The sequence below is a fragment of the Neoarius graeffei genome, chromosome 23, assembly GCF_027579695.1.
Source record: "Neoarius graeffei isolate fNeoGra1 chromosome 23, fNeoGra1.pri, whole genome shotgun sequence".
In the NCBI taxonomy this organism is placed as follows: domain Eukaryota; kingdom Metazoa; phylum Chordata; class Actinopteri; order Siluriformes; family Ariidae; genus Neoarius; species Neoarius graeffei.
The window spans coordinates 26,546,887-26,561,753 of NC_083591.1; the positions used below are offsets into that span (position 1 = coordinate 26,546,887).

The window sequence follows — 14,867 nt, forward strand, 5'->3', positions numbered from 1 at the left end:
AATGCCAACTTTGCGGTCAATTTTAACTCTCAAAAATATATATTTTTTAATTCCCATTTATGAAGCATACAAGAGTCAAGGATACTATCCACTCAGAAATTTATTTAAAAATAAAAGGTTCTGCGTACCTGCTTTAAAGAACAGGGATCTATCAAAGTCTGATCCTCACAACACGTTTGTGGAAGTGTATCATGGCACGAACAAAGGAGATTTTTGAGGACCTCAGAAAAAGTGTTGTTGATGCTCATCAGGCTGGAAAAGGTTACAAAACCATCTCTAAAGAGTTTGGACTCCACCAATCCACATTCAGACAGATTGTGTACAAATGGAGGAAATTCAAGACCATTGTTACCCTCCCCAGGAGTGGTCGACCAACAAAGATCACTCCAAGAGCAAGGCGTGTAATAGTCGGCGAGGTCACAAAGGACTCCAGGGTAACTTCTAAGCAACTGAAGGCCTTTCTCACATTGGCTAATGTTAAAGTGCATATCATGGTTAAATTCAGGAGTAGGATCAATGTAATTCTCCTATTTTGTATTACACTTTGGTCAAATATCTGTCACATTTTGCATTTTGTGCAATTTTTTTTACCTTGCGCAATACCAGAAAAATTCAGTTGAAATCAAGCCATTTGAGGCGAATTCGTCCGCCTCTGAAAAAACTTGGCATTTGGATTTCCCGGCAAACATTGATTTTCGTGACATCACGTGTGGGACACCTCTTTCTGAATCCCATGTCAGCATTGGTTTGTTTATGAGAATACGACCTGGTGGTTTGGTTTTCTGCAAATTTCTTCAACGTTATCACATAATTATTAAAATGGTTAACAGATGTATCATAGGAGGGTGTAGCAACACCAATCTTGATGGGATTAGTACTCATTGTTTTCCAAAAGACCAGACAATGAGAGAGAAATGGGAGAGCTTCATGCGAGGCTCCCGGAAGCCGAGGACCAAAGCAGAGCCGAGAAAAAAAACAAGAAAAATCGGTGATTCACAAGTTGACTGTTGCCAGAGTAAGAAATAAGAGAGACGATACTCTAAATTAGGTGTTCCTGTGTTTGTGTGGTACACGGATAATGTTATTTATTGACACACACAAAAGTAAACAACATGAAAGTGCTGGACAATAATATACTTACTTAGATTAGATAGAACTTTATTGATCCCTTTGGGAGGGTTCCCTCAGGGAAATTAAAAAGATACAGTCCACAGCCTGGTAAAAAGCAGCCAAAGTAGAGTCCAAAGTAGCATATTTAAAGTTCCCAGAAATTATCATAAATGCCTCAGGGTGCTGTGTCTGCAGCCTTGCTGTGACAGAGTGAATCCCCTCACATGCACCGGCTGCGTCTGCCCTCAGAGGGATGTAAACACCGATGGTGATGCTAGCAGCTCCAAGTCCGGGCAACATAAGACTGTCTTTATGGAGAAATGTCCCGGGTTACACCAGCAGTTGTTCAAGTAAATGAGTCCCCCACCTTTGCCTTTCCCGCATGCTTTAGTGTCTCTGTCGGCTCTCACAGCAGTGAATCCCCGCAGGTCCACATTAGCCGGTTGTCCGCTAGCCTAGCCTTTAGCTTAGCCCCGGCTTTGCAGCCCCTGGGTTTCCGCCTCAGCTCGGCCAGGATGGGGTGTCATATCCCGGCTCGTCCCATTGTTTTCAGGGCCAGCAGCTCCTCTCTCGAATAAGCGAGAAAACTGGCTCCTGGTTGCGTGTTAAAAGTTAAAAATATCCATGGGATATGAAGAAAAATACACTGTGTCTTCGTAAGAAGACATAGTGAGAAAAGAGCATGGGTTTCCTCCGGGTGCTCCGGTTTTCCCCACAGTCCAAAGACATGCAGTTAGGTTAATGTGGGGTGGCCTTGGGCTGAAGTGCCCTTGAACAAGGTACCTAATCCCTGACTGCTCCCTGGGAGCTCTAGTGTGGCTGCCCACTGCTCTGGTTTTGTGCGTGCGCGCGCGTGTTCACTGCTTCAAATGGGTTAGATGCAGAGGATGAATTTCACTGTGCTTGAAGTGTGCATGTGACAAATAAAGGTTTCTTCTTCTTCTTAAAGTAAAAAAGTGGAAAAAAAGAGGTTTAAAGAGCTAAAAACTACAGAGCTACTTGAGAGACAGCCGTCTCACACAGTGCCCAAGGTCACATTTTCTTTACATTTTACTTCACATGTATCAAGGGATATGCGTGTCAGGGCTTGAGATCTTGGGACCTGTCAAACACATTAAATGTATATACAACCCTGCTTAGCCGATTCCATGTATGTAGCTTATGAAATATTTCTCCTACAGTAGCCAGTACTCTTCTAAATGAAGAAATATATAAATACATAATAGTAATTAGAAAAAATATGATTTATGTAACAACAGATAGATGAGCACTGATACATGAATCCATGGGTTTAGAAGCTGAAGCTGAAAATTCCATATTTCAATGCAAAATCGCTAGCTGCTAAACTTGGTCTACACAGGCTGTGCACTGAAACCGTGCAAGCTCTCGCAGCCTGCTGGCACTTCCACACGTGACGTCACAAATCTGGCTCCAGACTCCCTTGGGATTTTTCCAGATGCGTTTTGTTATTTTAGTTTTTTCTGCTGTAGACAGATGGCCTTGTGCAAAATTACCCTTCTGGATGAGTGTGTCAAGGGACATACTTTCATATTTTAAAAAAAAGAAATTAATCCAGGATATGCACTTTAATATTCATGAGTCCACCATCAGGAGAACACTGAAGAACAATGGTGTGCATGGCAGGGTTGCAAGGAGAAAGCCACTGTTCTCCAAAAAGAACATTGCTGCTCGTCTGCAGTTTGCTAAAGATCACGTGGACAAGCCAGAAGGCTATTGGAAAAATGTTTTGTGGACGGATGAGACCAAAATAGAACTTTTTGGTTTAAATGAGAAGCATTATGCTTGGAGAAAGGAAAACACTGCATTCCAGCATAAGAACCTTATCCCATCTGTGAAACATGGTGGTAGTAGTATCATGGTTTGGGCCTGTTTTGCTGCATCTGGGCCAGGACGGCTTGCCATCATTGATGGAACAATGAATTCTGAATTATACCAGCAAATTCTAAAGGAAAGTGTCAGGACATCTGTCCATGAACTGAATCTCAAGAGAAGGTGGGTCATGCACCAAGACAACAACCCTAAGCACACAAGTCATTCAACCAAAGAATGGTTAAAGAAGAATAAAGTTAACGTTTTGGAATGGCCAAGTCAAAGTCTTGACCTTAATCCAATCGAAATGTTGTGGAAGCACCTGAAGCGAGCAGTTCATGTGAGGAAATCCACCAATGTCCCAGAGTTGAAGCTGTTCTGTACGGAGGAATGAGCTAAAATTCCTCAAAGCCGGTGTGCAGAACTGATCAACAGTTACCGGAAACGTTCAGTTGCAGTTATTGCTGCACAAAGAGGTTACACCAGATACTGAAAGCAAAGGTTCACATACTTTTGCCACTCACAGATATGTAATATTGGATCATTTTCCTCAATAAATAAATGACCAAATATAATATTTTTGTCTCATTTGTTTAACTGGGTTCTCTTTATCTACTTTTAGGACTTGTGTGAAAATCTGATGATGTTTTAGGTCATATTTATGCAGAAATATAGAAAATTCTAAAGGGTTCACAAGCTTTCAAGCACCACTGTATGAAGAGCACATCCTAAAACAGATATGTGCTGAACATGCCACTTTCCAGTATGAATTATATGAATTCACAGACATTTGCTCTCAGGCAACATTTTTCCAACATTTAGAAAGACATTTAAAAACCCATGAGCAGATTCGTTGTCCATTTTCAAACTGTGATTTCTGCAGCAACAAAATAACTTTCAGAGCTCACAAGTCCAAGAAACACAAAAAGCACACTTTGGATGACCTCTGCACATCTGTTTGTATTGTAAGTAGTACAGATAATGAGTTTGATACAGCTTCATCTTCACTAAGTGCATCAGTTCAAGATGAAGAAATACAGGCAGAAGGTCAGATTTCAGACTTGGATCTTGAGGACTGTGAGCCAGTACTTGAGCACAAACTTGCTGCCTTGCTGCTATGTATGCAGTCACAGTTGCAAGTGTCCCAAAGTGCCTCTCAGCAGATTATAGACAATATAGACTGTCAATTGCTAAATCAAACACACTCTGTGCAACTCGAAAAATTCTGCTAAAACACAACTGTAATGTTAAGGAGTCCATTGTTGCTGATATTGCAGACAGATTACAACTAACCCGTTTCAGAGTGCCACCACTAGCAAAGGTCCCCTTTCAACCAACCTTAAGCGAAACATCTACTTTAAAAACAATTTCAGCATAATTGAATCCGTTGAGTATGTGTTTAGTAAGGGATGAAAGCACACATTTATGTTCCTCTTCTAAAGGCTTTGAAGACTTTGTTGAATTGGCCTGACGTACTTGAGAAGGTGTTTCCTGTCAAGGAGAGTACACCAAAATATTACACTTCACCTTCTGATGATACGTTTTTCAAAGACAACAAGCTTCCTGGTGGCCAAAGTTTCAGACTTTCACTTGGGTTTTATATTGATGATTCTGAAATATAGCCTAGTAAACTAGACCCACCCGCCTAGCGGCCAAAAATATTTTTGCCTACGAGTGGGTCTAGCCTCGCACCATATCAACAAAACACCCCGGGCATCAAATCGTGCCCGCCAATCACAACGCAAGGTTTTTGTTTGGATTCTTTGGGCGGGCTTTTGCAGGAGTGACGACAAGGCTGCGCGACGCTGGAGAAAGCACAACAGGAAAGATGGCTACGGCTAGTGAACAGCGCTAGTTTGACTCCGCTTTGGAATCAGTTTTAGAAGAATTAGACTTGGAGTTTTCGTTGAAACATGAGCAGGAAGAGGCTCTTCGCTCATTCCTTTTCAAGAAGGACATTTTCGCCGTTTTGCCAACCGGCTATGGCAAAAGTCTGATCTACCAGCTGGCTCCGCTCGTAGCCAAAAGGATGGGGCTAGTTTGTGCAGTACGAAGAATTAATAAACAGCTTTGAAACATTACTTTTTGATTGTTTCTTATTTTCCCGTTATTTTAAATTTAAGGGAAATTATTTCACCAAACACCACTAAATAAAAATAAAAACTCTCAAACAGTTTAAGCAAACCCTTGAAAAACGCTTGAAAAAAAAAAAAAGAGTGCATGTTAAGTATGTGGTACAGACTCCAAACTTGTGGTCATTATCTCCAAACTTCTTAATATCTAGAACCTGTTAATTAATACGCATTTTGAAAAATTATTTATTTCAAGGCCTCCCCCATTGCTTTCTGTCACTCTGACTACGTCACAGTCACTGTTGTGGTGATTGGTCAGAGCGTTGGCCTATATGCACAGAGACAGTTTGAAAGACAACGGGTTGTTCCTCCCACACCCTTCGGAAATGTCTACGAGCGAGGCCAGACTAAATATTCACATTTAGTCTGGCTTGCCAGGCTATCTGAAATAGCCAATCCTCTGGGAACTTCTAGAAAGGAGCATAAAATTACAGCAGTCTACTAGGTAACTTTGAATTGGGAATCACAGTACCGATCAAGTCTCAACTCAATCCAGTTGGCACTGTTTGGGAAAAGTTCTGAGGTGAGAGTGTATGGCTATGAATCATTTTTTGAGCCACTTTTACATGACTTAAGGAGCTTTGAGGAGGATGGTGTGTTTCTTGAACAGATAGGTGAGCATATCAGGGGAACAGTGTTTACTGTCTCTGCAGACAATCTTGGAGCTCATGGACTTTGAGGATTTCAGGAAAGTTTTCATGTTGAGAAATTCTGCAGATTTTGCTTAGCATCTTTGAAAGACATTCAAACAACGGAGGTTAGACAGGGACTCTTTCCACTTAGAAGTCCTGAGCAACATGACCAGTGTTTTGCTGAGTTGAAGAGTAATGAGTTACTAACAAATGTAAATGGTGTGAAAGCTGAATGTGTTCTACAGAAATACCTATCCTTCTTTCACACCATTACTGGCTTTCCTCCAGATGCTCTCCACAATCTGGTTGAAGGGGTAGGTACCTTATGAATTGGCTCTGTGTCTGCAGAAACTGATTAATGCCAAGTACTTTAAATTTGAGAAGCTCAACAGCATTATCCAGTTGTTTCCATACTCCTATTCAGGTAAAGTTCACCAACCTCAAAGAATTCCCAAGACCTTTTACATGAAGAAAACAATTGGAGGAAATGGTCATGAAAATTCGACGCTACTAAGGCTGATCCCTCTCATAGTAGGTTACCTGATGTGCTATGGTGCCAGAGGATAAAAAAAGCACAGGAACTCTTAATGGACTTCAAAGACATTGTGAAATTAGTGGTTAGTTCAAAATTATCAGAAGAAACTCTCCAGATAACAGAAAGATTTCTTATCATCGCCAGCTATTCACTGATGTCTTTTCCAACGAGAGGTTTCTACCTAAATATCATTACCTTGAGCACTATCCAACCCTGATCCGCTGTTTTGGTCCTCTGGTTGATCTGTGGACAATGTGCTCTGAGGCGAAGAACAGCTTCTTCAAGAAGGTTGTGCACCACATGCACAATTTCAAAAATCCCCTCAAAACATTGGCAAATAGACATCGACTCATGATTGCTTATGCTCTTGGACTTACAATTTCTTCAAAGCACCACTGCATGTTGAAAAAATTGAAAGTGGTCAAAATGTCAGCTGTTGAAACACGGCTGAGGACAGCAATTGAGAACAAATATCCAAATCTGAGTGCCTTGTCCCTGGCTTCAAATGCAACATTGCATGGGACTTTATATACTAGAGGAACGATTCTGTCTGTTGGTGTCTGTGATGGGTTTCCAGAGTTTGGTCGAGTTCATGGTATTCTGGTTGTCAGTACAGAGGGTTCATTCATAGTGGAGAAAATTTCCTCATGGTACTTTGAACATTTTTGAGCATATGAGATTGTTGGAAGTGCTTACAGTGATGTGGCCATTGTGACCCCACAAGATCTCAGTGATTTCTATCCTTTGGCATCATACAAAGTAGGTAGAAAGGTTATGGTGTCAGCCGAGAGATTTTTACTTAGTTGAAATTTTATAGGTAATCATAGGAACTAAATAGAAACTGAATTGGAATTCTCAATTTTAAATTCTCTTCCCCAGGAAACAATGTTGCTTCGAGTCATTCTCTCACCTGACATCATCAGGAAGCTATTTATACCCATCCCATCATCAACTGAGGAACTCTCCTCCATTCTCTGTGAAAAACTGCAGATAGAGAGAGGCTTTGTTATCCAATATAAAGACCCTGATTTCAACAATGAACTCTAATTTATATGACATCTTGGAGCTTCCAACAGACAAAGCTACTTTGAAGCTCCACTAGAAACTTGCTTTAAGGACAGTGTCGGAGGATGCTCACCTATCTGATTTCACTCTGGGTACAGCAAGCATGACATCCAATCAGTCATCTTCATCACCTCATTCAGTTCCTCCTCTTTCTCCAAGTCCATCTAGATCAGCTCAGCGGCCAAGAAAGTTTCCAGTACCTTTATTTTCATATGAGGTGGAGTTAAGACTGATCTTCAAGAAAACGGAACCACTCTGGTTGTTCCAAGAGACATTAATATGAATATCGTGAATAAATTGGCTGAAACAGTGTACTCCTACAAATCCTACCCCAAGGACTCTGAAATAGAGAGGGTTGCATCTGCTTTGGTAGAAAAACCCTTGTGTCTTAAAGAGCCAGGTTCTGACACTGGATGGGAAGCATGGAAAATTAGCCTGAAGTTTAAAATGGCAAATTATCATCAGAAACTCCACAATGCTGGATGCAGAGAGATAGCTGTGAATGCTCACTCAAGACAAGGTTCATCTACAGGATCTCTGAAGAGGCCCCAAAGATCTGAACTTAACTTTCTTCCTGACCATCCTGTTGGTTTGGATGAAGAAGCAATGGAGAAAGAAAGGGCATCAATAGAGGAAGAAGTGAAGAAGCTTGAGTCTTCTGAACTTGAAGATGGGGAGAACAGTCTTGAAGAGAAAGGAAATTGTGCAGGACCAGCCACTAGTGTCAACAAATCAAGCAAAGGTGGCCAGGGCTGTTTTTTGAGGAAGAGGTAAGGACTTTTTAGCTTTCAGGTACTTTTGGAATTGAATGTCTTGAAATCATTTACTCTACTTTTGTTGTTTGTTTGCTTGCTTATTCTGAAATTCTCATGATTACCCACAGGTTTGTGCTGAATTTTTCCGCATCAACTGTATTGACCTGAAGTCAACATTCCTGACATCGCTGGATAATCACACCAGGGGGTTGCTGAAAATGTACAGAACCAAGGCAAGACAAGCAAAGGGTAATGAAATGGAGGAACTTCTGAAGAAACTGGATGCACAGGTCTATTAATCATTTATCTCCATATATAATTGTATTGTAATTTTTCTTAATGCTTTTTCAATTGTGAATTACTGTTTAAACTAAAGTGTCATGTCTCACTTATTGATACATGATAAAGGAAAGAGTCTGCACAACAGATTAATGCTCCACCAAAACATTACTGTGCAAAACATGTTTCAACCTCAAGGTCTTCATCAGGGGAGTTGATTCCTTTGACATGTGACATCTATCATCTATAGCATATCATAGGAACAACAGAATGACGTCATATAATCAGAATGTTGCACAAAGGTTGCATGTACACCCGATCTAGAGGAGCTACAACACATGTAATAGATCCCACAAAAATACAAACGTTGTACAAAAGAAAGAGGAAAAAAAATACTATACAAGAATCACAAGCTATCACAAAGGATGCCACAAGGGTGTACAGAGATACGATAATAGACTGTTTGTAATTTTGTGGAATTTATCACATGTATTATAGTTCATCTACACTGGATGTACATGAAACCTTCATGAGACATTCTGATTATATGACGTCATTCTATCATTCACATGAGATCATATGGATGGCACATGTCATGGGTCAAAGTAATCGACTCATCTCATGAAGACCTTGTGATTGAAATGCTGTAGGTTTTGCAGAGTAATGTTTTGGTGGAGTATGAAGCTTTTGTGCAGACTTTTTCTCCTTTATCATGTAACTCAGTTTGTCCTGCACCTACATGGATGTGTGTAACCTTTCTGTGAACTAGATCACTTCTTGATACCCCTATGGCCTGTCTTTCTTGGCAGACCATAGATTTAACTTCACATAGGAGGTCCACTGTTCTTCATGGTCTTCCCCTCTATTTAAGAGTGCCAGCTTCAATTTCAAAGACAATTCTGGTAATTTATTTTTGATAACTTTGTAGGCACTACTGTTTATGTAACAATGACTGCATTAGATATTGTGCTTTCATTCTTACACCAAGTGTATAATTTACTGTGTTTCATAGGATACTGAGGCACTGCGGCCACACACGAAGAACATGAAAATGGGAATACTGGAAGTTGTGAATGACAGTACTGCCAACCCAGACTCATATCCCATGGTGGTCAAGAAAGAAAGAAAGAACAACTTTATTCATCATACACTTGTGAAATTCCTCTCTGCATTTAACCCATCAGAAGCAGTGAACACACACATGCACACACACGTGAGCAATGAGCACACACACACACACACAGACACACATACCCAGAGCAGTGGGCAGCCATGCTAACAGCGCCCGGGGAGCAGTTGGGAGTTAGGTGCCTCGCTCAAGGGCACCTCAGCCCAAGGCTGTCCCATATTAACCTAACCAATGTAGCAATATTACTGGAAGAGGAAGTAGTCATGGACAATCTAGGAGACTTCACAAATGCCTTCATTGTCCTTTTTGGCCTGCTTTATGCTCTTAATATGGAGTATGACAAGGACCTAAGGTACACCTTCGAGGCAGTCCAGAAGATCTTCCTGAACCTTGGAAATGCGTGCACAGCAAGAGTGCAGTCTCTAAAGAACAAGTTATTACATGCTTAATTACAATATGTGTCGGTTACAATGCCAGCGACTGTTTTTTTTTTGTGTGCCACACTGCAGTTTGGAGCACATGTTTCCAACAGAATTGTTTTGTTTGAATATTTGAAAGAATTGTTGAGTTTGAAATGGGTGAACTTGAAGCAGGTGTTTCACAGACTCCATTTTGTTTTGGCAGAACTATTTCAGGTAATCTGGTTTGAAATTTCAACATGAAGCAGTTGACATGACTATGTGCAGTCATTTCTTTCAAAATGTATCGTAAGTACAGGTTTTTCTTGACTTTTTTATGCAGATTTGATTTTCAAGTAAAGCTGTGGTACCTTTTGACTGAGAAGCGATCAGTATATTTTTAATTTTATAAAGCAGAGATTTGATTTTTCAGTAAAGCTGTTATCTTTTGACTGAAGTGGCCAGTAAAGTGAATGAGCATTGTCGTGTTTTGTTTTGGGGTTTTGTTTTTATAACTAGGTGACATTACATAGGTTACTACAGTGCAACAATTGTATATTTTGTTTACGTACAATGTTGCACTTAATCCTTTAACATGCTTGAAAAGTTCAGACAGATTAAAAATACTTAAGGTTGTATGCAATTTATTTGAATTTTGACTAAAATGCAAAACTTGTACCCTAATCAACTTTAAGTTGTTTATTTATATATTATGTAAACTAAAGAGAAATGGCTTTTCCAGTTCAAAATTTAATACTGTTAATACTGAAATAATAGCGCATACAATATCTATATATGGTAATCGTTATGGGTTGTTTTACAATCAGGGTACAAAGTTTGTCTCACAGGGGTCCAAAATTCAAATTAAAAAAAAAAAACTATCAAATCTGCACTTTTGGAAATGAATACACATATGAACATAGGCATGTGTAATAGTTTGTATTATAACAAGATTAAGTGTAGCTTTAAGCAGGGCTGGGAGAAACAAACGAAGTGATTCTCGGAGAGGACATTTTTTTTGACAATTCAGAATCCACTACTTCCATAGTGCTTTTAAATATAAGGCTGTAAGCTTTGTGTTAGTTGTCTCTAATATTTATTTCCCAGTATCTTGACCACATTTTAGGATGAAAATAATCATTTTAGATATGTGTTATTTTATATTGAAAAATTAGCTGTCTCGGAGAGGACATTTTTTTTCACACAATTACATACTCATCTCATCTCATTATCTCTAGCTGCTTTATCCTGTTCTACAGGGTCGCAAGCAAGCTGGAGCCTATCCCAGCTGACTACGGGCGAAAGGTGGGGTACACCCTGGACAAGTCGCCAGGTCATCACAGGGCTGACACATAGACACAGACAACCATTCACATTCACACCTACGCTCAATTTAGAGTCACCAGTTAACCTAACCTGCATGTCTTTGGACTGTGGGGGAAACCGGAGCACCCGGAGAACATGCAAACTCCGCACAGAAAGGCCCTCGCCGGTCACGGGGCTCGAACCCGGACCTTCTTGCTGTGAAGCGACAGCGCTAACCACTACACCACCGTGCCGCCCACAATTACATACTAATTTGATCAAAATAGTCTGAAAACTTACTGGCATTCAACATTAAAACTTAACTATGTTTCCAATGATATGGAACCAAATATTTGTTTTATGGTATAAAGAATGATTTAAGTGCATCCCTTTTGGCGCTACCTGTGGTCAAAAAAGCACTTTTTCTAAATGACACGAGTAATTTTGCTAAATATGACATATATTGCCATACATTCACCAAAAATAACGTTATCACCAATTTTTTTTTTTTTTTGCATGGTAAATAGCGCTATCACAGGGCTACAATAAACAACCAAGTTTATTTAGTCAAGCCTTTTGATATTGAAGATAAGTGTTAAATGTGATTTTTAGCTTGCGTACACTGATTGTAAAAACCCTTATCTCATCTAAGAATATGCGGTCAACAAAGAAACCCAAGCAGCAAAAATATTCGACAAAGGGCATTCGTCAGTGCATACACATTTTTTATAAAGATCAGCGTTCAGGATTTTTGTGCCACGCGCAAAAACAGCGAATAGGCCGTAACGTAATGTTGGTGATATTTTAGAGAGAGCATCGACAGAAAATTGAAGCGCTGAATCACCTACGAAGGTGTTCCATCACCTAGCCTACCTGGCCCGTTTCCGACCCCATCCCTCACTGCATCATCTAACGGTCTGCTCCGCCGCTCCGGCCCCACCTACATTACATAAACACTTCACAGGAAACTGCTTCCACTGCACACCACCGAAATTGCTAGCAACCACCTTATGCGCTACTTTTGTTCTTCCTCGCCCTCTGACCGTCTTTACTGCGACCGAGCAGAACGCGCATGCGGAAATTAACTAGAACAAACAGTCTAACAGATCGGCTAGATTAAAGCCATGAAACCGAACACAAAAACAATCAGTCTTTGTTGCACCGCTGAAATTAGAACACTGTTTTCTACCTGCACAAGTTGCCATTGCTGCAGCGTGCACGCGTCTCGGGTTTTTCGCTCCTAGTAATCGGAAGGGGTTTTTGGGCGACAGTTCCTTTTCACGGTTTGTGTACCAGGGAAGAGAAGCGCGGGTTTAGCAGTAAGCCGCTGCATTAGCTTGCGCCGTTCTTTTTCCGCTCATCGTTCAGGTAGACACGGTGATGGCTCCTGTAGCCTACGCGGGGCGGCGCGAGCTCGCGCGTCACACGCACGCACTCACGTAGGAAAAGGTAGCTCAGGCTTCTATAACGGAACAGTGCGAGCGCAGTGCTATTTAAAGTAAGCGCAACACAGAGTAAACTTATGATAAGCACAACCAAGTAACACTGCATTCTTTCAGCCTTTCCGGAGAGAAACGTGAAAAACAACCTTAGTTTGCAGAATACTACAACAACAGTTCTGTTAAAATACAAAGTTCAAATACTACCACCGCCTTAAACATCACACTTACTAGACAATAACAAGACAGCAGGTTTTCATACTTTAGTTTAGACAACCTAAGTTAACATACTTGCGCAGAGTACTGAATGAGTAATGTAGAACAACACGTGGAGAAATCGTTTACGCACTACGCCAAAGCCTTATTTACCAAGAACAAACTGAATATAAGAAAGAAAAATCCAGAAACTATGTTGCAGGATTTCAAAGTCAGAAAATACCACAGGATAGGCCACGTGAAACGACCGAGAAACAGTGGAGAGTTCCTCCAGATAACGGTCTGGGCACAGAGCAGTGTTCCGCCACAGGAAGACAAGCTATAACGGTTCAGCTTAAGCTTTCCACTTGGACAGTCAACCACACCTTTATTCAAGCCATGGTTCATATATTTAAAAAAAAAAAAAGTAGCCCAACTAGGAATTAAAATTCTCAAAAGTGGCCAAACCTCAGCAACAATTTGAAACGAAACACTCTTCACCTTTTTACTTCGCTGTTCGGGATTCATACTGTCCACTCACCGTTATTTCTCCTCGGCTTCGTCTGCTTTCTACGCTGGCACCTGGGGCCATCCGCCATGATTCTATACCGCGGCCTCGCTGTGAATGATTACCACACAACCACCAACCCCCGCCCCATCCGGGGCCATTTCTGCACCTGGTTTACGACACTCTGCTTTACGACAATACCCTTACGTGAATATTTCGTCGGATTCACTCGTTCTCTTCTGTCCGTGTCCTGTTTATCACGAATTTTGTTTCCACAAATACCAACAATTGCAAAACCAACGCATAATAGATTTTAAAAAATTAACACCTTATAGGAAAGCAGGCCACTTCCAGTGGGAAAAGACATCGGGATAGTTAGTTAGTTACCTTATTCTACCTAGTATTCCACTCATGACATGCAAGGAAGTTATAATCATTAGATGATTTTATATTTCTATGTTATGGACCCTCTTGTGTGTCTGAAATAAAGATTTAATTGAAATTAAATTTAACCCTGTATGGACCAGTGCATGTGTCAGAAGCTCTTTGGATGTAAGAGTCTGATCAAGTGACCAAGCATTTTATTCAACAAAAGACTAAATTAGCATATCATGACAGCTGAATACACTTGCCAACCCCCCAGAGAACACCCGGGGGGAATGAATATATATATATATGTGGCACAGTAGTGTAATGGTTAGCGCTGTCGCCTCACAGCAAGAAGGTCCGGGTTCGAGCCTCGTGGCCGACGAGGGCCTTTCTGTGTGGAGTTTGCGTGTTCTCCCCGTGTCTGCGTGGGTTTCCTCTGGGTGCTCCGTTTTCCCCCACAGTCCAAAGACATGCAGGTTAGGTTAACTGGTGACTCTAAATTGACCATAGGTGCAAGTGTGAATGCTTGTCTGTGTCTATGTGTCAGCCCTGTGATGACCTGGCGACTTGTCCAGGGTGTACCCCGCCTTTCGCCCGTAGTCAGCTGGGATAGGCTCCAGCTTGCCTGCGACCCTGTAGAACAGGATAAAGCGGCTAGAGATAATGAGATTAGATAAATTTCCGACCGACCGACCCCCCCCCCCCCCCCCCCCCCCCCCCATGGGTGTTCTCTGGGGGTAGGCGAATGACTATATGTGGACGAATATTTACTGGGAAATTTTTCATACGAGCTGCATCTGGGACATCAAGAACGGTGACCATGACATATTTAAATAATATTGGCTGGCTTTGAGTGGTATATCAGATATATTCCATTCAGCTAGCATGATATTGAACGAGTCGAAAACGAGTTCAATATAATGTTTGCTGAATGGAATATATCTGATATACCAGGAAAAAAGCCATTATTATTATTATTATTATTATTATTATTATTATTATTATTATTATAATACAGTCGATGGAACAATTATAATCCAGCCATTGGGGGTGCATAAACGTACTCTTGGTGTCAGTCCCAAGCCTGGATAAATTGGAGAGGGTTGCGTCAGGAAGGGCATCCGGCATAAAACTGTGCCAAATCTAACATGCGGATTGAAAAGAGAAATACCATACCTGATCGGTC

The 14,867-nt window shown here is 41.0% G+C and overlaps 1 protein-coding gene across 6 annotated transcripts in view; it reads right to left on the minus strand.

The window, feature by feature from the left end:
- Positions 1 to 13,453, minus strand: part of zeb1a (zinc finger E-box binding homeobox 1a) — a 185,555-nt gene extending 172,102 nt beyond the window's left edge. For 5 of the 6 annotated variants that reach the window (XM_060905988.1, XM_060905986.1, XM_060905991.1 and 2 more), the window contains exon 1: positions 13,346 to 13,453. In XM_060905988.1, the coding sequence (XP_060761971.1) occupies positions 13,346 to 13,403 (58 nt within the window). In that variant the 5' untranslated portion in view covers positions 13,404 to 13,453. Of the gene's footprint in view, positions 1 to 12,359; positions 12,551 to 13,345 lie in introns of those variants that run through there. The other variant, XM_060905987.1, reaches the window with a different exon arrangement.
- Positions 13,454 to 14,867: the final 1,414 nt, after the last annotated feature.